The 27,204-nt window shown below is 43.7% G+C and overlaps 1 protein-coding gene across 1 annotated transcript in view; it reads left to right on the forward strand.

Moving 5' to 3' along the window:
• LOC114283703 (cellulose synthase-like protein G2) overlaps nt 1-27,204 on the forward strand; it is a 50,076-nt gene that overhangs the window by 10,935 nt on the left and 11,937 nt on the right. The window contains 1 exon segment of the mRNA XM_082896197.1: nt 3,083-3,232. Within this exon segment, the coding sequence (XP_082752323.1) occupies nt 3,083-3,232 (150 nt within the window).

Below are 27,204 nucleotides of genomic sequence, written 5' to 3' on the forward strand. Positions count from 1 at the left end.
ACTTCCTTGATGCATCATCAATGAAAGTCAGAAAATACTTGCAGCCGCCATGTGACTCCACTTCGATTGGGCCACAAACATCCGAGTATACCATATTGAGCACTTCTGTTTTCCTCTTGCTCGTTGAACTGAATGATACTCGATGTTGCTTGCCATAAAGGCAATGGTCGCACGGCTTCAAAACACTCCTTTTGGATAAGGGTATTCTGGATTGCTTTGCCAATAGATGCAATCCCTTCTCACTCATGTGAGCCAGTCTTCTGTGCCATAAGTCCGGTGACTCCTTGTCTTCTGCTGCATTAAGACTTTCCAGACAGATCTTCGTTTAAGTCTTATACAGTGTTGAAGACATCTTTCCTCTGGCGATTGTCAAAGCTCCTCCTGTTAGCTTCCAACGGCCATTTCCGAATGTACTTGTATAACCCTGTCGGTCCAGGGCGCTTCCGGAGATAAGATTGAGGCACAAATCTAGAGCATGCCTCACATCTTTGAGAACTAGCTTATTCCCGACATTAGTTTGAATACTAATGTCTCCAATACCCACAATCTTCGAATAGCTAGAATTCCCCATTCGAACAGTGCCAAAATCTCCAGCGTTGTACGAGCTGAAGAGTTCTCTGTGGGAAGTGGCGTGATGGGATGCAGCTGTGTCTATCACCCATTCTGTGTAGCTGTAGTCAGCCACATAAAGGCAATCTTCCTCTTCACCAACTAAAAGAAGTATTTCATCAGTTGTTGTGGCTGTTGTGTTCTCATCTCCTTTTGACTTATTACTTTGGCCTTTCTCTTTCCAGCTTGGGCAGTTTCTCTTTATGTGACCCTCCTGGCCACAGTGATAGCAAGTGAAGCTGGAGTTACCTCGACCTTTGTTGTCTCTGGATTTACTCCTGCTGTTCCAGCTGCCCCTACTCTTGTTTCTTCCTCTACCTTTTCCTTTATTTATGTCTCTGCCTCTATCTTCTGTGGCAAGAGCATGGGACTGATTATGGGAATGATTACCTCCCATGTCTTTCCTTCCTGTCTCTTCATTGTACATGGCGTCTGTGACCATACTCATGGTCAGCTTCCCTTCTGGTGCAGAGGTGCTGAGAAAAACCACCAATGTCTTCCAGCTGTCCGGTAAAGAACTGAGCAGTATTTCGGCTTGCATTTCATCGTCCAATCACATCTTGACGGTTGCAAGCTGATTCACCAGATTTTTGAATTCACTGTGTGCTCGGTAATAGACACACCATTCTTTAACTTCAGATTTACTAGCCTTCTCATCACCAAGGCTTTGTTTTGGGCGATCTTTGACTGGTACATGTCGTTTAACATTGTCCAAAAAGCATAGGCATCTGTCTCTTCGGCAACATGATGGAACACACGATGGTCTATCCATTGTCTGATACAAGCGATAATCTTGCGGTTCATCTTTATCTAGTCATCATCTTTCACTCCTTCATGTTTAACCCCCTTTATAAAAATGGGGTCAAACAAGTCCTTTAAAAACAGGATGTCCTCCATCCGTGACTTCCAAATTGCATAATTGGAAGGAGTTAACTTGAATATAGATTCTGAAGTTGATGTGGACGCCTCCATCGTATTCTGTCTTTTTACAGAAAACTCCGAATGAAAAATCTGACCGTACAGATGTGTCTGGAATACTCCAAAGAGTCGAAAAATACTATTGGATCGTCAAAAACACTATTGGATCGTCAAAAACGGACTCAGAATGGCTCTGATTAAGCCAAAACAGTTTAAACGGCTTAGATCTGCGGAATCTAGTGCGCTTGCGAAGCACCGGATGATTTCCCTGATTCAACTGAGTCAACGGCTCTGTCAACGAGCCGGTCAACGCGGCTTGGAAGAGGCGCGGCTCGGTCAACAGCGCGGCTCTCGCAACCTTGCCACGTGTCTGTTTGTCTGCCGCGTGGCGCTGACGTGGCGCCACGCAGTCATCTTCCTCCTTACGCTGCGCGTGAGGGCGCGTGCATGTGTCTGAACTGACGCGCTGTCTGCTAGTCAGGGCGTGACGGCGCCTGTTGCACGTGGGCCTTACGCGCTTTCTTTGGGAGGCGCGTGCTGGCGCATGTGGGCTCTTCTGGAGCTCTGTTTTGCAGTTCTGGACTCCTCTCGTTGAGATATTGCTCCTAGTGTGCTCAAAATTGGATTTTGAGCAATTTGATTTCTGGGCAGTTTCGAAAAACACTCTATTTTTGTTCCGAAACGCAACCAATTCGGCTCTGATACCACTTGTTAGGACTATTGGACACCAGAAATCAATTCCATACAATAACACAAGAATATTTACGTGGTTCGGCAATTGCCTACGTCCACGGAGAGCAATATATTATCCGGAGAAAGATTACAGAACTCTCTCAAATACACTCTCACACTTTGTTCTCTCTGTGTTGCTGCCTATTTTCTCTCCTCTCAGCGTCTCCATTTATACACATAGATGGTAGGTGAGGAGCGCCAGCCTTCTTCTTCTCCTTTCTTTGTGGCTTGCCAACCGACAAGCCGCATTCCTTGACAAGCAATGCTATGCTTTCACATGGAGAAGTGGAATGATATCATTATAAGCTAGAGCTAACAATATTTTATATATTTTGACTTATTCAATTATACAATTATATACCTTTTTTACGCCACTTCCAAAAGCAATATATAAGGTCAAGTCAAAGTCATTGTAAGTTCAATGTAATCCATTTCAATAAACCGTGTCTTTTAGTTAAATTATTCATGAAAAAATAAAGTTGATACGGTATTGATGACTATATATTTTAATTATATTAGTTCAAAAAAATATATATATTTGAATTATATTTATTTTAAATAAAAATGACCGCAAATTTAATTTTAATAATAAATTATTCATTTAGCAAAAATGTAATCTACACGTGACTAAACTTTGAGGAGACACTAAAAAATATAAATTACTAAAATTGAATGGGCTCACAACAGCGTCAATAATAATTGAAAGGAAAATGAGTAGTTTTTTTGGTAAATTTGTTGGTAACTCTAGCATTGCTCTGAAAGAAACACTTTCAGATTGATTTAATTAATTAATTAATTATTTTTATAATTTTTATGCATGCAGAATATGTATGAAAGCATGAAGATGAGGGTAGAGAGGGTGGTGGAGAGAGGGAGCGTTCAAGCTGATTATATCAGTACAGAGGAGGAGCTCCAAGCTTTCAGCAAATGGACCAATGGATTTACTCCACAACATCATCCTACAGTTATTCAGGTTCTCTATTATTTTTTTATTTTTGTTATAATTTTTTTACATACACAGAATATGATACCAATTTTTCTTCACATGGAGCGAGACTCACACATTCAATCATTTGATCAAATTTTGTACACTTAGAATTTGGGTTTTTATAAATAGTTATAGAGTAGCTGGTCATTAATTTTTTATTTTTGTCATTTTTATATTATTAGGATACATGATAAAATTTTATTTATTTGCATTACAATAACACATATAAATGATGATGTAAAATGGTGATAAAAAAAACAAGTAATATATGGTCCTTTTTAAAGTAATTCTATGTTGATTAAATTTGAGTGTCCAATTTCGGTGACATATATAAGATGGCATATCATAACTTTATTGTTTAGGATAATTTTACGGTTCATTATATGATTTTTATACAGATTATATTATGTAATTAAATATCATTATTAAATTGTCACTTTATTTTAAAATAATGTTTGTTAATAATGTGATCCTATCATTTTACATATAAAGGAAAAGGATAATAGATTTTTTACGAAATTCATAATAAAAACAATGTGACCGTGGCATTAATTTGTGAAATGAAAACAATGATGGATCTTTTTATTAGAAATAAGGGAATCACAACATATCATATCATTCTATATTAAAATTTTGTACATAAATTTTCTTTACAAATCATTATCATATGCGAATTCTATATATTTCTATTTATATAAGCAAATATTTGAGATTGTTGACAAAACTCTCACAATTCTACCTACAATGATATGTCATTATAGATGTCAACTTTTAATTTATTATATACCCAATGATTGAAGACCTAATTCCCTTGTCACATCACAATAAGTGAAGTTGGTTTTTATGTAGGTATTTTTAATTGTAGGATGTTATTGGATAAAAAAATTTTAGTGTTTGGAAAGATAGTTGAATTTTTTTGTGGTTGGATATAATGCTTGTGAGAGAAAAAGTGAAATGATTATGGGGTTAGATGTGATATTTTGTTTAAATTTGTTTTTTTTTTTTATTTTGCAAAAACTTTAGTTGCGTTTGGTAGAGTTTTGTAAATATGATTTGAGAGTACGAGTTGTATTTTGAGTTTGTAAGTTGTGAAATTATGATTTGAGTGTAGAAAATTTGTTTGGTTATGGTTTTTGAATAGAGTGTTGAATTGAGTTTTGAATTGAGTGTGTAATTGAGTTTGGAAAGTTTGATTTGACATGTGAAGTAAGAAAATTTATTTGGTTATGAATTTTGAAAAGAGTTTTCAAAACTTAATTCAAATTGTTGTAACTCATAACAAAACACACTACTTTCACACTATTGAAAATTCTGATCAATATTCATTACCAAACTCTTTTTAAAATTCAATTAAAAAAATTTATTATTAACAGAAAATAAAATTAACCAATTTTTTAATTGAAAATACTACAAAGGAAATAATTTTTTTTCAAAATAAATATTCAAAAATTTTAAATCATAAATATTTAAATAATTTAAATAATCTAAAAAATTTAATAAGTAAAAAATTAAAATAAATATTCAAAAAATTTAAATCATAAAAATTTAAATATTTTAAATATTCAAAAAATTTAAATAATATAAAATGTTAATATTTTAAATTTAAAAACAACTCTACACTCAAATCGTAACCAAACACATAAAACAAAACTCAATTAAGAAATTATTTTTAAAACTCATAACCAAACACATAACTCGAAACTCCATACTACTTTCACAACTCTACACTCAAATCGTAACTAAAATACATAACAAAAAAAATTAAAATATTTAAAAATATTTTTATAAAATAGAGTTTGAATTTATTTTTATAAAATATTTTGAAATTTAAAAAATTAAATCCGTAATATTTTGAAATTAAAATATTCAAAAAATTTAAAAATTAAAAAAATCGTAACATATTTAAATATTAAAATATTTAAAATCTTAACAAAATTAAAATATTTTTAAAATATTTAAAATATTTAAAAAATTAAAATATTGATTTGAATTGAGTTTTGAAAAGAATTTTGAATTATGCGTTTGGTTATGAGTTTTGAAAAGTAATGATTATATTTTGAATTGAGGTTTGAGAAATGAGTGTGGAGTTATGATTTGAAAGCTCAAAATAAATAACACACTCAAATCAATGGGTAGAATTATAATTTGAGAGCTGTGCCAAACGGAGCCTTTGTCTTTTAGTGAAAAAAATAAAAAAAAAAAAATCCAAAATCAAATCTTGTCAAACATTGCCGCAAAACATATGATAGACAAAATAGACAAAACATATTTAGATTGCGACCCCGCTATGTAGCTCGAAACTTGGTGGCTCGAATTCAGCTCGACACCAAAACGACGTCGTTTTGGTGTCTTTATTTATTTTTATTTTTTTTCTTTTTTTTTGTGTTTTTGTTGCAAAAGGAAGAAGAAAAAGAAAGGAGAAGAAGAAGAAGGGTGGGTCTGCAGATCGGGAGGAGGGGGAAGGAGGAGGAAGAATGAGAAATGAAGGGAAGGGGGCCATAAAAATCGGGCTGGAGAAGGAGGTGGAGCCGGAGGCGGGGTTGCGCAGGGCTGTGACGAGCTGCGGCGGGGCTGCGACGGAGGAGAAAAAAGAAGGACTGGAGGGGAGCTGCGACGACGGCGGGGAGCTGAGATGACCTCTCCTCTCTCCTTCTCTTCCCCTTTCTTCTCTTTCGAGCCATTTTTCTAGCCAATTTCTCGAGCTACCGATCTTTTTCCTTTAGCTTGTGGACTACTCAGATGTTTCCAACAAGATAGACAAAACATATTTAATGGGGTATACCTATATATCTGATAAACTTAAATGAAACTTACAACTTCAGCAAAAGAGAAGAAATCCAGCCAACTTTTGGTAAAACATTTTTTTTTTTGGAGGGGGGGGTTTAAAACATTTGATGGTGGATTTTATTTTATTTTTTCTATTTTTTATTTATTTTTGTGTTGCCAGGGGACTCATATAGGAGCATAAATCATTTATTTCACTTCCTCTCTCATCTTTTATTTCATTTTTGACGTGGGTAGGCCTATAAAGGCCATAACCCACTATGACTAACTTAAGCCTACCACTTAGGGCCCAATGCATAACCCAACTGATAAGGCCCAGAATCTGGAAGTCAACATGGCATGATGGACCAATGATATTCAGACACGTGGCAGGTAAATAGCAAGCCACATCAGCAGACAAAGATCTGCAAAGTTATTGTCACTGCACATCGCCATTAATGCAGCCCCTCACTACATTTATTACGACAACACCTCTCCGTCGGGACAGCATGCCCTCACCCTAAACAAGGTAAGCTACAACATAGACTTTCGGCCAAGATGACAGGTCAGAAGGGACAACGAAATGATTACCAAAGGATATAAGCAAACGTTGAAGACAAGAAGAAGGTTAAGTTTTTCTATCACTACTTCGTCTCTGTATTTCACTTCTCTCTCTAGCTTGCTCGTCGGAGGGTTCGTTGGGGGACTCCCCGTTCCCCGTTGAACTCTTGTGCAGGTTTTCAGGTAGGCTTGGCCATTCGGACATAGGCTTGAGGAGCATGGATTAGCCCGACCCGCTCTACCGTCATTAACTGCAACATCAGTTGGCGCCATCTGTGGGAACGCTTTGATCCGCGCGCTAGTTGTACTCATTGTCGCTGGAGACCCTATTCCAATAACCCTTTCCTGCTACCTGTAGACGTCCCCCGAACGCCCCGGGAGGGTGAGTCCCGTTCTGTTCGATATTATTGGGGTCACTACAGCTCAGGACTCTCAAAATTTGTCACGGTTCTAAATCTGAACCAAAGAGTCCAAATCCGGCAAATCGTTTTGAGAAAACAGATTTTTGAAAGAAGTGCCACACATGGACTGCTTTGCCAGATACAGAGTCGCCACCTAAATATTTTATTTTTGGGAAATTTAGGAAACCCTGACTCGTTTGCCTAAGGCCACGTGTCCGTCATCACCAAAGTTGCCTCGGCTCGGGAACTTGGGTACGATTGGGGAAGGTCACTTCGTGAGCACCCCCGCTCGCCCGGTCAGAGACCGGCCTCTACTAACCATGATATCTATTTTTGAAAACATTGTATGTTCTTATTCCGGTTATTAGCCTAGGTTACTATGTGATGCGCACAGCATACAAGTATAGACTGAGTCGCCTGAATTGGAACAAAACATTTCATGTTTGTTTGTTTGAAAAATGGTTTGATGGTGCTACCCGCAGGTAGGCTAAGACGTGGATTTGCCACCCTCGGGCGGGCTTAGAAAACATGATTTTGCCACTATCTAGTGGGCTTAAAACACACATTTGATGAATTATTCCAATTCAAATAACCCAACCTTCACCCACAGGCACTCAGACAGTTATATCACATAAGCAATTAGCCTCATGGTAAGCATGCTATTCATGGCAGTCACTCACACGCATGCAAGGATGCTAAAGCATAGAACTTACCGAGTACTCCAAGCCAAAATAGAAACTAAATTAGAAATCATGCATGATCCTAAGTATACAAAAATGCCTAATGCAACACATGCAAAAATGCAACTATAGCAGGCTCGGCTATTCTAAACATGGCATATGGAATGCTACAGCTAACATGTATTCAACTTGGAATTGAAATACAAATGCAGTTAGTATGATGCGCCGAGCCTGGTGCATGCAAAACAGATGAATGAATGCAAACATGCTATCATACTGTATGCTAATTGAAATATGCCCTAATCTAATCATCATAAGCAGGTAAATAAAAGGGAAGAAAGACGTGGGGTTGGAAGACATACATCACACTCACGCACACTTATTACAGTTGTGTCCCCGCGCAGAGGGTCCGAATAAATAATACAGTCCCGAATAAAAGAATAGTACAGTCCAAATAATATACAAATTCCTAATTAATTAATCAAATTAACTAAGAAAGCTGTAAAACTGGCGTGCAAGCCAGGGACTGCTTTGCTTCTGATGAATGATGTATGTCTGGGCTGCCTTGCGCGGAAATCCACTGGGATGCCCCGATTAGCCTTTGTTTTGTGATTTTTCTTGGAAAGCGCGCCAAACTCCGGAAGTTTGCTGATTCTTCATTTGCTGCAACAGAGAGCAGGAAAGGGGCATAGCAATGTATTTTCACAGATATATGCATGCCTCGATCCTCGTGCCACCAATCACGCATATCGATGCATGATGGCAGAGGAGTCGAAATGTGCAACTTAATATAGAATGAATGCACGTGTAAACACAACAAGAACCTAACTCCATCATGGGTAATCCGGAGTGTCGGTGACTGGGAATTGAGACACGTTCCGTCACTCGGAGTACGAAACGCACCTCGTTTCCCGTGCCCGGGCTAACTCCTATCCCGAACACGATGCAATATGCATGATATGCATGAATGCAACTAAGATACAGCCTAGTATGCACAATGCTATGAAAATGAGATGTCTCGAAATGCGTGCACGCGGGCACGCAAACTGAGAAAATGACATACACAATGCAAATGACATGGAAATATGATATGGGCTTACACTAACATGAGAGAGTCTCAGCCACACTCACATAAGAGGCCGATGGATGAAAATGAAGTGCCTCGAAACGCGTGCACACGGGCACGCAAATCGAGGCAATGGCATATGCAATGCAATAGCATGGAAAATGATATGCAAACATGCTAATGGAATTTCAGCACTGAAATGTGGGGGGAAACAGCCCCGAAATGAGGCGAAAGTGCACCCGATGCATGGAATAGTCCCGAAACATAAATTTTGGCACCCGAAATGGCCTATAGCTATACCAAATATGCACAATATGGACATGCAATGAATAGACAGTAGCAAGGCAGCCCCAAAATTAGCATTTTACCAGTACAAATCATGGCCAAACAGCAAGCAAAGATAGGGCAACAATGGCATGCAAAAATAGGGGCCAAGAGAGGGCAATGAAACAAGTGGTATATGTAAAACCCAAACTGAAAAATTCCGTTCTACAACACTGAAGAGGGACCAAAAATATGCACATTTACAGTTTATGGCAGCCCCAAAATCAGTATACAAACATGCTAGAAATGCAATGCAAAATGAGGCTCAAAAGTGGCTATAACACAAAGTATGCAAAATATTCAACAAACAGCCAAAGACCCTTAATGAAACATGACAAGGGGGTCAAAATATGGCTGTTTTCAGTTCGGACCAAAGTCCAAAAACAGCAACATCAGGGGCTGCCAAAGCATGCAAAAATGGGGACCAAAAGAGAGATATAACATGAAGTGTATAAAATATACCTGAAATCATGAAAGGCCCTTAATGAAATATGAAGAATGGGCCAAAATAAGACTATTTTTAGTTCTGTAAAATGACCAAAAACAGAAGCACAAGGGGCTTCCAAATCATGCAAAAAAAGGGGACCAAAGAGGGATATAACATGAAGTGGCATATGGAGGTCCCAAAACATGAAATTCCCTTAATGAAACATGAATAATGGGCCAAAATAAGACTATTTTCAGTTCTGTCAAATGACCAAAAACGGAAGCACAAGGGGATGCCAAGGCATGCAAAAATGGGGACCAAAGAGGGATATAGCATGAAGTGGCAGATGGAGGTCTCAAACAGTGATGAGCCCTTCTTCAATGTTGAAGAGGGGCTCAAAATAAGCCTATTTACAGTTTACATCATGCTCCGAAACAGATCACACACAAGCTAAAAATACTACGCAAGATAACGGTATTTAAAAAGGATATTGAAGCAAGTGCAATATGGGGGGCTCAAACAGTGTTGAGCCCTTAAGAAAAAGTGAAAAAGAGCTCAAAATAAGGCCACTTTCAGTTAGGGCCGGAGCTCAAAACAGCAAGCATATATGGCTAAGGAATGTTGCAAAAATAGGCTTAAAAAGGGGAAATGGTACTCACCCTTGAAGACAAGTCTTTTGTTGCTTCTTGGCTTGAGAAGTGGTGCCTCTTAGCTGCTGGAAAGCTTCCTAAGTTGTTGGAAATGGAGTGGTGGTGGTGGTGCTTGGTGGTGATGAAGAAATGAGGTGTAAGACTGGGATGTTTTGAGAGAGATAGAGGGAGATTTGGATGCAAGACTTGAAGGAAATTTTTTCTAACCCTTAAAACAAATGTTGGCAACTGGTTATAAGGACCAAGGAGAGGGGGAGCATGGAGGAAAAGGGTGGGGGAAAAGGACCAAGGCTTTCCCCCAAAAGGTGTCCCCCGGATTTAGATATTTCTGGGGGACAACAGCTATACAGCTGTAAAGTATACTTTGTGAGGATCATGACCGGCCAAGTTTCAAAGCTGCAGGTGGCCGGCCGGCCACCCCCCCCTAGCCGGCCGGCTAGGGGTCAAAAAGGTCAAGTTGATTTTCTGGCCGGCCACCACAAAAAGGTGTCCTCCCAGGTCCCCTCATCACAACTCTGTGGTTCGAATTTGGAAATTGTAAAACAGGAGAGAGAATAGGCCATTTCTAGGAGGGGGTCAAAAGGGTCAGGTGGAATTACTGGCCGGCCACAAACTTTTAGGGTCCTCCCATGTGTGTACATCACAAATATGTGGTTAAAAGTTCAAGAAAATGGCCCAGGGGTGTTCAACATTGGCTCGGAAGTGAGAAAAACGGGTGTCGGAGAGCGCCGGAGGATATATAACTGGTTGCTGAAACAATTGCTGGCCTCCCACCCTTCTACGGCCTTCCTGGTGATGAAACAGAGGTACCTGCCAAAAATGAACGAAAACCGATGCAAAACGAATGCTCGGGGGCCAAAACGCGCAGTTCGGGGTCCCGAAAATTGCCTGTTAAACACCGAAAGTGGCATTCGACCCCGAAGTGGGTCTCTCAGACCTCAGTGTCCCTCAAAAGGGAGAAAATAAGATGCATGCCAAAAATCAGAGCAAATGGAGATGGTTAAGCGGTCCCGAACCGAGGCACACGGCCAACGGTCCCGAAAAACCGGAAATCGGGCTCCGAAATGGGCAAAATGGCCTACGGCCACAAAATGTAGCCCACGGCCACTGAGAGATGGTCTACGGGACCTCTCCCTCCCCTCAGGAAAAGAAACAGAGAAAACCGAGTCTAGTTCGCAAACCGAGGCAAGGCAAAGAAGAGGGTTCGGAAGTCCGGAGGCAGGGCTCACGGCCGCGACTCTGAAACTTCTGAACGAGCGCGATATGCAACATCACCAAGCGCTCAATCGGTGACGTCTGAGTCTTAAGGTCGGTCAAAAATTGGGTGTCTACAGTTGCCCCTCTTTGACAGAACTCGGAAGTCACAAGTGACGGGAGTGAATGTCAAAGCCCAGAGACGACCCATTTTTGACAAGGCCGAAAACTTAGACAAACGTACAAGATAAACAGAGATGTGCCCGCAGGCATGCCCGCAGGCAAGGGGGGCAAAATGCAAAGCGATATGCACAGAGCCGGAGGTAACTTATGATCATGTCAAGAAAGCTGTAATGAAGCATACCATGCCACAGTTTTAAGCAAGTGAATACAAATCTAACTACATTTCATGCAGAAAGGATGTAAGAAAATTACGCAATTCTCATTGCGTCTCACGCGGAGAAGGCTAAAAGCGACTACTGAGAATACCTGGAGTCTCACAAACAACATCTCTCTGCGTATCACACATAGGAGAGGAAGAAGGTAAACCTCTCAGCGTATCACACGCAAAAGAGGAAAGGCAAATTTCTCAGCGTATCACACGCAAGAGAAAACCTCTCAGCATATCACATGCAAGAGAGAAAAGGGAAATTTCTCAGCGTATCACACGCAAGAGAAAACCTCTCAGCATATCACATGCAAGGGAGAAAAGGGAAATTTCTCAACGTATCACACGCAAGAGAAAACCTCTCGGCATATCACATGCAAGAGAGAAAAGGGAAATTTCTCAACGTATCACACGCAAGAGAAAACCTCTCAGCATATCACATGCAAGGGAGAAAAGGAAAATTTCTCAACGTATCACACCCAAGAGAAAACCTCTCACCATATCACATGCAAGAGAGAAAAGGGATGATGAACACCGGAACTCATCCGAATGTTCGAAACCAAAGATGCCCTAACGCATCGCATGCGAGAGGAGAAAAGACGACAATTGTAAGTGAAAAGGTGCATAACGACGCAGGTGAAGTGTACATAACAATGCAAGTAATGAGCATAATAATGCCAGATACAATGCTAGATAAATGTGCATAACAATGCAACGAATGATCATAACAATGCTAGATAGATGCGCATAACAATGCAAGGAATGAGCATAACAATGCTAGATAGATGTGCATAACAATGCAATGAATGAGCATAACAATGCTAGATAGATGTGCATAACAATGCAATGAATGAGCATAACAATGCTAGATAGATGTGCATAACAATGCAACGAATGAGCATAACAATGCCAGTGGAACGCGCGTGACAACACCCGTTTGAAACAAAAATACCGAATAAGGGAATACAAGCCTTAAGTAGACCAAATTCCAAACGCAACCTCCGATTTACCTCTCGGAGGGGTCACGATATATTCCAAAAAGGATACACCTCGTGCATGCCGACTGACGATGAGCTACACATCGAAGACATGAGTTGAAAATTCCGCAGAAACATTTTGAGCTGAAAAGAGTGGGTTCTCCTTGCACTTTCTTGATTGTATTTCCAAACCGCAGTTACTACCTTTCCTTCCTGGCCATGTTCACAACTTTCCCTATTCTCCAACGGGGTGACAGACTAGGTTGATTCAGTATCCAGAATCGAGGCGCATTCACATGCTATCTCAATCTATGGGGCTGCCATACAAATTTCAAGTCGAGGATACACCCCTGGGTATTTAAACCAGACTTTAGTCTCGGAAATCCCGAACCTTTGCGTTCTAGGCAATAGCCGTTCGAACTCTAGTTTCCACCGTCGCAGTTGGTCTCCTAGGAACTCATTGCAAACACAGCCAAGATGTATCTGGCAGGGGCTGGTTTTCTGAGGGAGCACTTCGATTGCCATTCTGGCATTGAAGTAGGCTTGAGTTTGGGAGTAGAGGCACACTCATACTTCGGAGCATTGACAAGGCCTGAAGAGGTACATCTGGAGTATAAAATCGGAGAGTATAATCACGGAAACTAAAACAAACTCAAATGTTCCAATTTTCCTTCTTTTCTTTTGCTTCGCAGTCCGGAACTTATATAGCTTCAGATAGATCCTGATTTTACTGTTCTCATATGACTTGGGTTGAACGGTGCGGTTTTACGAAAGAACGAATCTTGTTTTGCACAATCATGAAGAATGGCACAGCACTCTGAGCACAAAACGATTTTATTTTTTGAAATTAAGAAATGAGTTCTTAACCGGGTATTGAGCCTACGACTGAACACAGCGAAAAAGACTCAACAACGAAAGACAAAAAGGTAAACAACCTAAACACAACGAGACACGCTCGGGACGACTCAAAGCAGGAATCGAGACAAGCAAAACAAAAGACACGACACATAAACGTATCACAAAGGCGACAGACCTCTCAGATCGCGAGGAGCCAGTTTCTCCGGATATTGTTTCCTACCCTTTCTCATTTGTGATTCTTACATCACTCGGCCCTCAGGTTCGGATTTTCTCACAAAACCCTTTTCCTCACTTTTTCTCTCAGCGCACATCTCTCTATTCTTTAATTTCTCATTTTTTTATCCCTCCCCTAAGTGGTTGATGGATAAGCAGAAAGTTGTGGGCTCTTGGCCCTGGTATTCTACCAGATTCTTCTTCTTGTTCACAACAGTGAGTTTCTTCCACAGAGGGGCTGTGCTACAATTGGGTGTGTAGCAAATCTGCAGCTGACATCGGTTGACGATGCTCTGTTGGGGAGTTTGGACGTGATTAGATCTGTCCAGATAAGGAAGTGGAATATCTTGTCCCATTCCGGTTCGTGCTTCGCACTTGGCTTGATACCTCGCTGCTTGAAGGATGATAGAGCTTTCAGCCCTTTGTTGTTCCCTTTTCTGGCGAATACGGTGCCCTTTCCGACAAGTAGAGTGCCTTTTCCGACAAGTATTTTGACAAAGGGGAAAAGACAGAACACCTGACTCAACTATGCCCCTAGTTCATCATTTTGACCATTTTTTGTTTTCGCTTTCTACTAAAACAGTTTTGACCAACATGAGAGTTAGATTAACGCGCTTGTTTGATTTTCTGATTTAAAATCATGCAAGTCAGGCCATGAGCACTAAAAATTTTCCTCTTTTGGGTCCAAGAAATGGTCCAGTTTTGAAAAATGGAGTACTTTTCAAGAAGATTAGTCAACCTCAGTAAAAATTCTCAAAAATTATTTTTGCAATCGACCACTGCTCAACGAGCACGGAACCTACTCTCGAGATGCACAATCTCGGATCCATAGCAATGGAAAATTGCCCCTTGTCTGAAAGACACTGCATGGCAACGGAAAGTTGCCCCTTGTTTGAAATGACACTGCGGCGTTCTGAATGGCAACGGAAAGTTGCCCCTTGTTTGGATAGCACCGCAGCGCATTGAATGGCAACGGAAAGTTGCCCCTTGTTTGAATGACACCGCGGTGCATTGAATGGCAACGGAAAGTTGCCCCTTGTGTGAATGGCACTGCAGCGCATTATAATCAGTCCTCGAAGTGATGATTGCAACCGAACTCTCGGATACAGAGAAGGCAAAGATTATCAGAACCATTACATGGACATGATCGAATTTGAAGTGTTTTAGGGCTGGACTTCAGAATGAAGTTGCCTACGTATCCCAATGGTGGAAATTAAGCCTTACGTAGTTCGGGGTTAAGGTACGCTCGGGTATTAACCTCTCCTTTTTAGGCTCTAACTTTTGCCAAGGCGCCCGTTGCGGGTTTTTGACCTTGCGGGCTTTGTTTTTCTTCTTTTCAATTTTCGTGTTCTTTTCATTTCTTTTCTTTTTTGATTTTCTTTTTTTGTTCTTTTCTTTGCATTTTTTCTTTCTTATTTTTTCCTTTTCTTCTTTTTCTTGCTCTAACTTTTGCCTGGGTCGCCCTTCCGGGTTTTCGGCCCAGCGAGCCTCTCAAGGGTAAAAGTGTAACAAGTCCATGCCAAATGGTTTTAGGATCTCGAAGCCATCCGTATCCAAGAGAGTGGATGTTGTATCGATTTGCAGAAGGATCCATCTTCGGCTCTTCGAGCATGTCTGATATCTTTGCCCCTAGTTCGAGGGGTACTTCTGTTTTAGCTTTGCAAGCTTCTTCTGATCTTCTGACCTTTTTGATCTGACTTTCTTGGCCTCTTGTTCGAGGACTGCTTCAAATCTGGCCACACAGGCCTCACATCGTAGTTGACCGTTGAACCTTCTGAATTCAAGTTCAAGGTTTGGAAGCGAAGGGGTTGAGTCTCGAGGCTGAGAGCGATCCTAGGCTGCACAATCTCAAGAGTGATTCCACACAGGTCTTCGCAGGACCGCGCAAAACATTTTGTTTTTGAAAGTTTTTAAGAAAGCGACAAATCGCTCGCGCTGAAGATAGTGTGAAACCAGTCTGGATCAAGCCAGGGTCCTTCTCAATACTCACGCTAACAAGCATGATTTCATTCATTAAGGGCTTAGCACGCCTCTCTTTCTCTCAAATGATCAAAGTTTTGCAAATCCCGAGGAATTCCTTCCTCTTTGTTTTCACCGCAGTGCTCAAAAAAGTTTTGAAAAACTTAGATCGATACAATGATTTCAAGGCACAAGAGAGCAGGTAGAATGCACTGCCGTTTCATTCAGATTCCGACACAACTAGCATACGGCAGAAGCGAACACAGAAGTGCAAAAATTATTGCTGTTTCATTCAAATCTTTTGGTGTTACTGGCTCCCTGGCAGAAACAGACTCAAAAGAAAACAAAAAGACAAATAGAAAACAAGCAAGTGATGCCCGAGGTAACACCCCCGAAATCACCCGACTCTAACAGGACTGACTCGATACAACAAGACAGACCCAACTGACTCAGTACAAAAGACTGACTAAATACAAAACAACAGACTGACCCAATACCCAAGTCAGAAAGTACAAAACTAGCATTCACAAATGCTCGAAACAGTGCGTGCCATACGCCACATCAGGAGTAAACTGAGCGCCGCCCGCAGGTGGTTCATCCTTTGATCACATAATCACATTATCCCCCACAAGTTCAACTGATCAAGTGCCGATAGACTTTGTAGGACCCGGTGCGGCAATGACCCCGTTGTCGATCAGATCTTGTATTTCGTGGCGGAGGCGAAAGCACATGTCAGTGTCATGGCCAGCTCGCTGATGGAAGGCACAGTAGTCGGTTGGGTTGTGTGAGAGAGGGAGGTTCTTTGGTAATGGCTGCGGTTCCAGGGGCTTCAGATGCCCTTCTTGATCAAAACCCCTAGAGCCTTGACAAAGGCGTATAAAGTGGGGTGAAAACTTTCTTGGCTTGGGGTGGATATTTGGCTGCTTGCGAGCTACTCCCGAATGCACCGGTGAAAGGGGTAGCCTTTTTTGGTGTGGTGGTGGTGACCGTGCCCACTTCAGAAGATCTTGCAGCTGCATCACCACTGGTGGTCGCATTCGAACTGCGGGTAAACGCCCTCCTGGGCTGCTCCTTCTCCTGGTCAATGAGGCCCTGCTTCATAGCATCCTCAATCTGTACTCCCATCTCATGTAAGTCTGAAAAGGTGGGGAAGGGGAGAACGATCATTTTCTGCATGAGCTTGGGCTGGAGATTGCGCACAATCATCCGAATTTGATCTTTGTCAGTGGGCCTAAGGGTCATCATTGAGGCCTTGGTCCTCCAGCGGGTCACGAATTCTGAGAAGCTCTCCTTCGGCTCCTGCCTCATCGTCTCAAGATCACGGGTCGTAATCTCGATTTGGGTATTGTATGAATATTGTGCGACGAAGGCCTCGGCCATCTCCTCCCAGCTTTGTTTTACTGAATCCTCCAATTTGGCATACCAGGTGACTGCAATACCCGACAGGGTCCTGCCAAAAAGGGAGAGCTTTTGTAATCTTGTCAAGCCCATCGGGCGCAAAACATCTAAAAACAAGCTCAGGTGGACCATGGGATCTCCTGACCCATCAAAACGGTCGATGTGAGGCATCTTGAACCTGTCCGGCAGAGTTACAGCTGCGTCGGTGTACCCGTCCTCAATGTCCGGGATGGACTTTACCCCCTGGGATTTCTTAAATAACTTTTCAAGCTTGCTCAACTTCAACGCTGTGGGGTCGACCTCGAACTCGAAGGGAGAGTCCGGTAGATTGGTAGGTGTTTTGGATAGTTGGGGTAAAATTGGGGGCGGAGCCGGCCCTACCGGAATGTCCGTACCTTCCTGGACATTTGGCGTCTCCCCAGGTGCTGGAGCTCCTGCTGGGGGAGGAACTTGTTGTGAAGCGGACGCGCCATTTTGCTGTTGCAGCTTGATGATGAGCTCGGCCTGCTGAGCCATGATCGCAGCCTGCTGTTTGGCAAATTCCTCCTGACGGGCAGCATCCTGCTGCATGAGTTTCATACTTTCTTGCATCTGGCGCATCATTGCCTCCATCCCTGACGTGTTCTGCTGATCCATCTGACTGATTGGTATCTATCTCTGCAGTAGAAACTGAGACCTCAGCCTGACTGTTCACTGGTGGGGTAGATAAGGGCCACTGATCTGGTAACTGCTGAACTGGTGATCTGTGCCTCACTGGCCCCTTTTACCCTGTCTCTGGCGGAGGAACACTAATTTGCTTTTGAACTGAATCTCTGACCTGACAAAGTCTATCAGCACAAGTCCGATGAACCTCGGGGGATATCGGAGCCTTCTGAAGCTATGGTTCCAAGACTACCCTAGCGAAAGAGAGAACAGGCAGCATCTCAGCCTGATTTCACCTGAACAGATATGAGAATAGTTGAATGAGTGTGCTCTCTACTGAATTCTGCCCCAAAATCTGAGTCTGATACCCACAGGTAAAGCTGACTCCCAACTACTGATAGTAATGCCCGCAGGCCTGATGTCCAAACTCATACACTGATACATGCATTCCTGTAGAGACGCACTCTAAAGCACATAACAGATAAGTGAGAGCCAAAAACACCCCTATGTTGGGGTAGAGTTTCCCTGTCCTATTTTGTCAGGAGCTAGGGTTTCACTACGCACGCAGCGGTTTCAAACAACCTATAAACGGGTAAGCAATCTGTCCTAGTTTGGAATGGTCACTATGGATCCGAATATGCACTAGGTCGAATGGTCAAAGAGGGTGCCCCAGCAAAACCGGGGTTTGTGTTCCCATACTGGCAGAGCCCACAACCGGTCAGCCTCATGGTCATGCCTTGAAGAGACAAGCCTCCGGCAAACCGTTCAGGAATAGCAGATGGTAAACACGGTGTCCTAGGCGCACCAATGCAAATGCAACGCAAAGAATCACACAAGTGTAGTCAAAAACAGATATCACGAGTTCGAGTCAAGTTCTCTAAATCCCCAGCAGAGTCGCCAAAAACTGTAGACGTCCCCCGAACGCCCCGGGAGGGTGAGTCCCGTTCTGTTCGATTTTATTGGGGTCACTACAGCTCAGGACTCTCAAAATTTGTCACGGTTCTAAATCTGAACCAAAGAGTCCAAATCCAGCAAATCGTTTTGAGAAAACAGATTTTTGAAAGAAGTGCCAAACATGGACTGCTTTGCCAGATACAGAGTCGCCACCTAAATATTTTATTTTTGAGAAATTTAGGAAACCCTGACTCGTTTGCCTAAGGCCACGTGTCCGTCATCACCAAAGTTGCCTCGGCTCGGGAACTTGGGTACGATTGGGGAAGGTCACTTCGTGAGCACCCCCGCTCGCCCGGTCAGAGACCGGCCTCTACTAACCATGATATCTATTTTTGAAAACATTGTATGTTCTTATTCCGGTTATTAGCCTAGGTTACTATGTGATGCGCACAGCATACAAGTATAGACTGAGTCGCCTGAATTGGAACAAAACATTTCATGTTTGTTTGTTTGAAAAATGGTTTGATGGTGCTACCCGCAGGTAGGCTAAGACGTGGATTTGCCACCCTCGGGCGGGCTTAGAAAACATGATTTTGCCACTATCTAGTGGGCTTAAAACACACATTTGATGAATTATTCCAATTCAAATAACCCAACCTTCACCCACAGGCACTCAGACAGTTATATCACATAAGCAATTAGCCTCATGGTAAGCATGCTATTCATGGCAGTCACTCACACGCATGCAAGGATGCTAAAGCATAGAACTTACCGAGTACTCCAAGCCAAAATAGAAACTAAATTAGAAATCATGCATGATCCTAAGTATACAAAAATGCCTAATGCAACACATGCAAAAATGCAACTATAGCAGGCTCGGCTATTCTAAACATGGCATATGGAATGCTACAGCTAACATGTATTCAACTTGGAATTGAAATACAAATGCAGTTAGTATGATGCGCCGAGCCTGGTGCATGCAAAACAGATGAATGAATGCAAACATGCTATCATACTGTATGCTAATTGAAATATGCCCTAATCTAATCATCATAAGCAGGTAAATAAAAGGGAAGAAAGACGTGGGGTTGGAAGACATACATCACACTCACGCACACTTATTACAGTTGTGTCCCCGCGCAGAGGGTCCGAATAAATAATACAGTCCCGAATAAAAGAATAGTACAGTCCAAATAATATACAAATTCCTAATTAATTAATCAAATTAACTAAGAAAGCTGTAAAACTGGCGTGCAAGCCAGGGACTGCTTTGCTTCTGATGAATGATGTATGTCTGGGCTGCCTTGCGCGGAAATCCACTGGGATGCCCTGATTAGCCTTTGTTTTGTGATTTTTCTTGGAAAGCGCGCCAAACTCCGGAAGTTTGCTGATTCTTCATTTGCTGCAATAGAGAGCAGGAAAGGGGCATAGCAATGTATTTTCACAGATATATGCATGCCTCGATCCTCGTGCCACCAATCACGCATATCGATGCATGATGGCAGAGGAGTCGAAATGTGCAACTTAATATAGAATGAATGCACGTGTAAACACAGCAAGAACCTAACTCCATCATGGGTAATCCGGAGTGTCGGTGACTGGGAATTGAGACACGTTCCGTCACTCGGAGTACGAAACGCACCTCGTTTCCCGTGCCCGGGCTAACTCCTATCCCGAACACGATGCAATATGCATGATATGCATGAATGCAACTAAGATACAGCCTAGTATGCACAATGCTATGAAAATGAGATGTCTCGAAATGCGTGCACGCGGGCACGCAAATCGAGAAAATGACATACACAATGCAAATGACATGGAAATATGATATGGGCTTACACTAACATGAGAGAGTCTCAGCCACACTCACATAAGAGGCCGATGGATGAAAATGAAGTGCCTCGAAACGCGTGCACACGGGCACGCAAATCGAGGCAATGGCATATGCAATGCAATAGCATGGAAAATGATATGCAAACATGCTAATGGAATTTCAGCACTGAAATGTGGGGGGAAACAGCCCCGAAATGAGGCGAAAGTGCACCCGATGCATGGAATAGTCCCGAAACATAAATTTTGGCACCCGAAATGGCCTATAGCTATACCAAATATGCACAATATGGACATGCAATGAATAGATAGTAGCAAGGCAGCCCCAAAATTAGCATTTTACCAGTACAAATCATGGCCAAACAGCAAGCAAAGATAGGGCAACAATGGCATGCAAAAATAGGGGCCAAGAGAGGGCAATGAAACAAGTGGTATATGTAAAACCCAAACTGAAAAATTCCGTTCTACAACACTGAAGAGGGACCAAAAATATGCACATTTACAGTTTATGGCAGCCCCAAAATCAGTATACAAACATGCTAGAAATGCAATGCAAAATGAGGCTCAAAAGTGGCTATAACACAAAGTATGCAAAATATTCAACAAACAGCCAAAGACCCTTAATGAAACATGACAAGGGGGTCAAAATATGACTGTTTTCAGTTCGGACCAAAGTCCAAAAACAGCAACATCAGGGGCTGCCAAAGCATGCAAAAATGGGGACCAAAAGAGAGATATAACATGAAGTGTATAAAATATACCTCAAATCATGAAAGGCCCTTAATGAAACATGAAGAATGGGCCAAAATAAGACTATTTTTAGTTCTGTAAAATGACCAAAAACAGAAGCACAAGGGGCTTCCAAATCAGGCAAAAAAAGGGGACCAAAGAGGGATATAACATGAAGTGGCATATGGAGGTCCCAAAACATGAAATTCCCTTAATGAAACATGAATAATGGGTCAAAATAAGACTATTTTCAGTTCTATAAAATGACCAAAAACGGAAGCACAAGGGGATGCCAAGGCATGCAAAAATGGGGACCAAAGAGGGATATAACATGAAGTGGCAGATGGAGGTCTCAAACAGTGATGAGCCCTTCTTCAATGTTGAAGAGGGGCTCAAAATAAGCCTATTTACAGTTTACATTATGCTCCGAAACAGATCACACACAAGCTAAAAATACTACGCAAGATAACGGTATTTAAGAAGGATATTGAAGCAAGTGCAATATGGGGGGCTCAAACAGTGTTGAGCCCTTAAGCAAAAGTGAAAAAGAGCTCAAAAGAAGGCCACTTTCAGTTAGGGCCGGAGCTCAAAACAGCAAGCATATATGGCTAAGGAATGTTGCAAAAATAGGCTTAAAAAGGGGGAAATGGTACTCACCCTTGAAGACAAGTCTTTTGTTGCTTCTTGGCTTGAGAAGTGGTGCCTCTTAGCTGCTGGAAAGCTTCCTAAGTTGCTGGAAATGGAGTGGTGGTGGTGGTGCTTGGTGGTGATGAAGAAATGAGGTGTAAGACTTGGATGTTTTGAGAGAGATAGAGGGAGATTTGGATGCAAGACTTGAAGGAAATTTTTTCTAACCCTTAAAACAAATGTTGGCAACTGGTTATAAGGACCAAGGAGAGGGGGAGCATGGAGGGAAAGGGTGGGGGAAAAGCACCAAGGCTTTCCCCCAAAAGGTGTCCCCCGGATTTAGATATTTCTGGGGGACAACAGCTATACAGCTGTAAAGTATACTTTGTGAGGATCATGACCGGCCAAGTTTCAAAGCTGCAGGTGGCCGGTCGGCCACCCCCCCTAGCCGTCCGGCTAGGGGTCAAAAAGGTCAAGTTGATTTTCTGGCCGGCCACCACAAAAAGGTGTCCTCCCAGGTCCCCTCATCACAACCCTGTGGTTCGAATTTGGAAATTGTAAAACAGGAGAGAGAATAGGCCATTTCTAGGAGGGGGTCAAAAGGGTCAGGTGGAATTACTAGCCGGCCACAAACTTTTAGGGTCCTCCCATGTGTGTACATCACAAATATGTGGTTAAAAGTTCAAGAAAATGGCCCAGGGGTGTTCAACATTGGCTCGGAAGTGAGAAAAACGGGTGTCGGAGAGCGCCGGAGGATATATAACTGGTTGCTGAAACAATTGCTGGCCTCCCACCCTTCTACGGCCTTCCTGGTGATGAAACAGAGGTACCTGCCAAAAATGAACGAAAACCGATGCAAAACGAATGCTCGGGGGCCAAAACACGCAGTTCGGGGTCCCGAAAATTGCCTGTTAAACACCGAAAGTGGCATTCGACCCCGAAGTGGGTCTCTCAGACCTCAGTATCCCTCAAAAGGGAGAAAATAAGATGCATGCCAAAAATCAGAGCAAATGGAGATGGTTAAGCGGTCCTGAACCGAGGCACACGGCCAACGGTCCCGAAAAATCGGAAATCGGGCTCCGAAATGGGCAAAATGGCCTACGGCCACAAAATGTAGCCCACGGCCACTGAGAGATGGTCTACGGGACCTCTCCCTTCCCTCAGGAAAAGAAACAGAGAAAATCGAGTCTGGTTCGCAAATCGAGGCAAGGCAAAGAAGAGGGTTCGGAAGTCCGGAGGTAGGGCTCACGGCCGCGACTCTGAAACTTCTGAATGAGCGCTATATGCAACATCACCAAGCGCTCAATCGGTGACGTCTGAGTCTTAAGGTCGGTCAAAAATGGGGTGTCTACACTACCTATCAAAGTGTATGGTCACGACTAGATCCATGGCTTCTCACCAAAATGCTGCCGACTACCAAGCCGACCCCCCCAATCCAAACAACCCACAACAGTATTTCATCGAGCTTACCAATAGCATTAGCCGCATGGCTGAGCAAAACCAAGTCCTGATAAATGCTCTACTCCAAAGAAACCTTCTTATGCCTCCTCAACCACCTCCCGATATTCTGCCCAACCAAGAGTGAGCCCCGAGCCATACTATCCCGCAGCCATATCTACCCAACTTGGAAGGCTTGCAACCTCCTCCTCCTAATATAAATCCACCACCCCGTCCCCCGCACCCATCAGTCCTGGCACTAACCCCTGAAGGGGAAACTAGTAGCGTCGAACCCTCGCTGTCTTTCGGTGGTGATAACATCCCTCTCTGGGATGCCGAACTCCGAGCCATGAAGCTCCAACTCTAAGGGGTCATGCAGAACATCCAACATAAACCCTCTACCACAGAAATTCACCATTTGTTGCCTCCATCCGGGACAAACCTCTACCCCTCAAGCTCAAAATGCCCACCATCGACTCTTTTGACGGTACGACGAACCCAGTCGACCATCTGGAGACCTACAGAACCCTCATGATCCTCCATGCATTCCCTGACGAGATCATGTATCGAGCTTTCCCCGTGACACTGAAGGGGTCAGCTCGGCTGTGGTTTAGCCAGTTACCAGCAGACTCCGTCTCCACTTTCCAACATCTCAGTGACTCCTTCCTCAGTCATTTTATTGGAGCCCAGCACCAACGCTGTCCGGCAACCCAACTCCTCAACATCCGCCAGACTGAGGGGGAGTCCCTGCGTAGTTTCGTTACCCGCTTCAACACCGAAGCCTTGCAGGTGGCGAAAAATGATGATAAGGTCATCCTTACGGCCTTCATGGCCGGCCTACGGTCATCTAATTTCCTTTTCTCCCTCTCAAAGAACCCCCCGACCTCAATAGCAGCCCTACTCTCCAAAGCCCAAAAGTACATGAACGCAGAAAATTCCCTAGCTGCTCATCAGGACCTTACAACAAAAAACTCGACCTCCCGAGAAAAGCGAAAAGACTCAGAAGCCAGAAACACCTAGTACAACAACCAAACACCGCATTATACCGACCGACCCCCCCGAGCCGACCAGTCGGCAGTAGCCCGACCACCTGGTCGATTCGAGCGGTATACACCCCTTAATTCTCCCATGGAACAAGTCCTCAATCAAATCCAGCGGGATTACCCCCTCAAATGGCCCCAACCATCACGAACCCCCTCCAATCGAAAAGACCAGTCCAAATATTGCCGTTTTCACCAAGACCACGGCCATAATACTGATGACTGTGTTAACCTCAAAGATCAGGTCGACACCTTAATACGTCAGGGACGTCTTAGCCGGTTCACGGACACCCGCCCTCAGCAGAGGCAAAGGACTGAGCCACTCAGAAACAACCGCCGGCGCACCCCTCCCCAACAGCCAGCCCAACCCAACCAAGGCCATGATCGTCCTCCACAGCAGCCTCGGTCGCAAGGTAATACCCCCCACCTGTTGGAGAAATCAGAGTTATTTCGGGCGGCCTTGCTTGTGGCGGACCATCCTACTCAGCTTAGAAAGTAGAACTCAGAAAGATAAGGCAGGGCTCAGACAAAGCAGTTGCCACGGTGGACCGACCCTTCAAACAGCCCAAGCAGTGGACCGAGCCTATCACCTTCACGGACGCCGACTGCGCAGGCATCCATTACCCTCATGATGACCCTCTCGTCATTTCTGCCCTCCTCTCCAACTACAAGGTCAGATGAGTTCTCATCGACAACGGCAGTTCTTCAGACATTATCTTCCTCAGCTGCTTTCGCCAGCTCAAGATTGGGGAGGAAAGTCTGTCTCCTCTCTAAACCCCTTTGGTCAGTTTCACTGGTGATCGGGTAACCTCCATCGGCTCCATCGATCTTTCTATCAGAATCGACGAGTACCCACGGTAGTCTACAAAGTTGCTCACCTTCCTTGTTGTCGACTGCCCCTCCACCTACAACATCATCCTTGGCCGCACCGCCCTAAATGCTTTTCAAGCTATCACATCAACTTACCACCTTTCCATTAAGTTCCCCACCGATCTGGGGGTCGGGACAGTGAGGGAAGAGCAGACAGTTGCCAGGGAGTGTTATATCGTCTCACTCAAAGAAGTCAAGCTGAAGGAGGCAATAATCATTGAAGGGCTTGACGTTCGAGATGGGGACGAGCTAGTCAGAAGGGAACCTGTGGAGGAGCTCATTGAGGTTCCCATCGACCCTGCCAACTTGATGAAAACTGCCAAAATCGACAGCCAACTATCTCCCCAAGCAAAGGCCGACCTTACTGCCCTCCTGATCGAGCACAATGATGTATTTGCCTGGACCCACTCAGACATGCCGGGTATTGACCCCTCATTCATAACCCATCGCCTCAGCATAGAACCCCATTTCCGACCTTACCGTCAGAAGCAGCGCATTTTTCATCCGGAGCGCAACACTCTCATTGCCGCAGAGGTCGACAAGCTCCTCGAGGCACAATTCATAAAAAAACGTGGACTACCCTAGATGGTGTCAAACGTCGTCCTGGTCCGCAAGAACAATGGTAAATGGTGACTCTGTGTCAACTACTCTGACCTCAACCGAGCTTGCCCCAAAGACAGCTATCCACTCCCCCGCATAGATCTGCTGGTTGACGCCACGGCCAGTGATCAAATGCTCAGCTTCACGGACGCCTTCTCTGGGTACAACCAAATTTTGATGCACCCATCTAATCGTGAACACACCTCATTCATTACCGACCGAGGTACCTACCACTATCGTGTGATGTCATTTGGACCGAAAAATGCTGGGGCCACCTACCAACGGTTGGTCAATGCTGTCTTCCACCATTAGATAGGTCGAAATATGGAGGTATACGTCGACGACATGCTAGTCAAGAGCAAACTCTCTGCTGATCATCTGACCGACCTGCGAGAGACCTTTGCCATCCTACGAAAGTACCAAATGAAACTCAACCCGGAGAAGTGCACCTTCGGCGTAGGATCTGAGAAGTTTTTGGGTTTCATGGTCAACTAGTGGGCATTGAAGCCAACCCTGAAAAGATCAAGGCCTTGATTGAAATGTAGTCACCCAGAACAGTTAAGGAGGTTCAACGACTCACTGGTCGAGTTGCCGCTCTCAACTGCTTCATTTCCTGCGCAATGGATAAGTGCCTCCCCTTCTTCAAAGTTCTTCGGCAAACTTTTGAATGGACGACTGAATCCGAAGAGGCTTTTCAGCAGTTGAAACAGTGCATGGCCAAGCCCCCTCCTTTCACAGGCAATCACAGGCGAACCCTTCTTCCTCTATTTAGCTGTATCAAGCACCGCAGTCAGTGCAGCCCTTTTCAGGGAAGATGACTCTATCTAACGGCTGGTCTACTACATCAGTCGGGCTCTCAGGGGAGCGGAGTAGAATTACCCACTGTTAGAAAAATTGTCCTTGGCCTTGGTCACCGCCTTCAGATGACTCCGTCCTTACTTCCAAGCCCATTCCATAGTGGTCCTCACCGACCAACCCTTGAAGAAGGTAATGCAGCAACCAGAACTCCGACAGACTCATGCAGTGGTCAGTGGAACTCAGCCAGTTTGACATCTCCTACCGGTCTCAAACAACGATCAAGGGGTAGGCTGTCGCCGATTTCATCCTGGAATTCACTAATCCCACCCCAACCACGGCCCTTCCACCCTCATCAACCCCTACCGACCCAGAAGAACCTCACTCTTGGACTCTCAATGTCGACGAATCATCCCGCAAGGAAGGCAGTGGGGCTGGTCTTATCCTCACCGTCCCTAAGGGTGGCTATTTCAAATGTGCTCTCTGTGTCTTGTTTGAGGCCGAATATGAGCCATTGATAACAGGTCTCCGCCTAGCCCGGGACATTGGTGTCAGCCACATCCAGGTGTTCAGCGACTCCTAACTCATTGTCGGACAAATTACAGGGGAATTCGATGCCAAGGAGGACACAATG

This window comes from Camellia sinensis, chromosome 11 (assembly GCF_055761805.1).
Source record: "Camellia sinensis isolate YWXY chromosome 11, ASM5576180v1, whole genome shotgun sequence".
Taxonomy (NCBI): domain Eukaryota; kingdom Viridiplantae; phylum Streptophyta; class Magnoliopsida; order Ericales; family Theaceae; genus Camellia; species Camellia sinensis.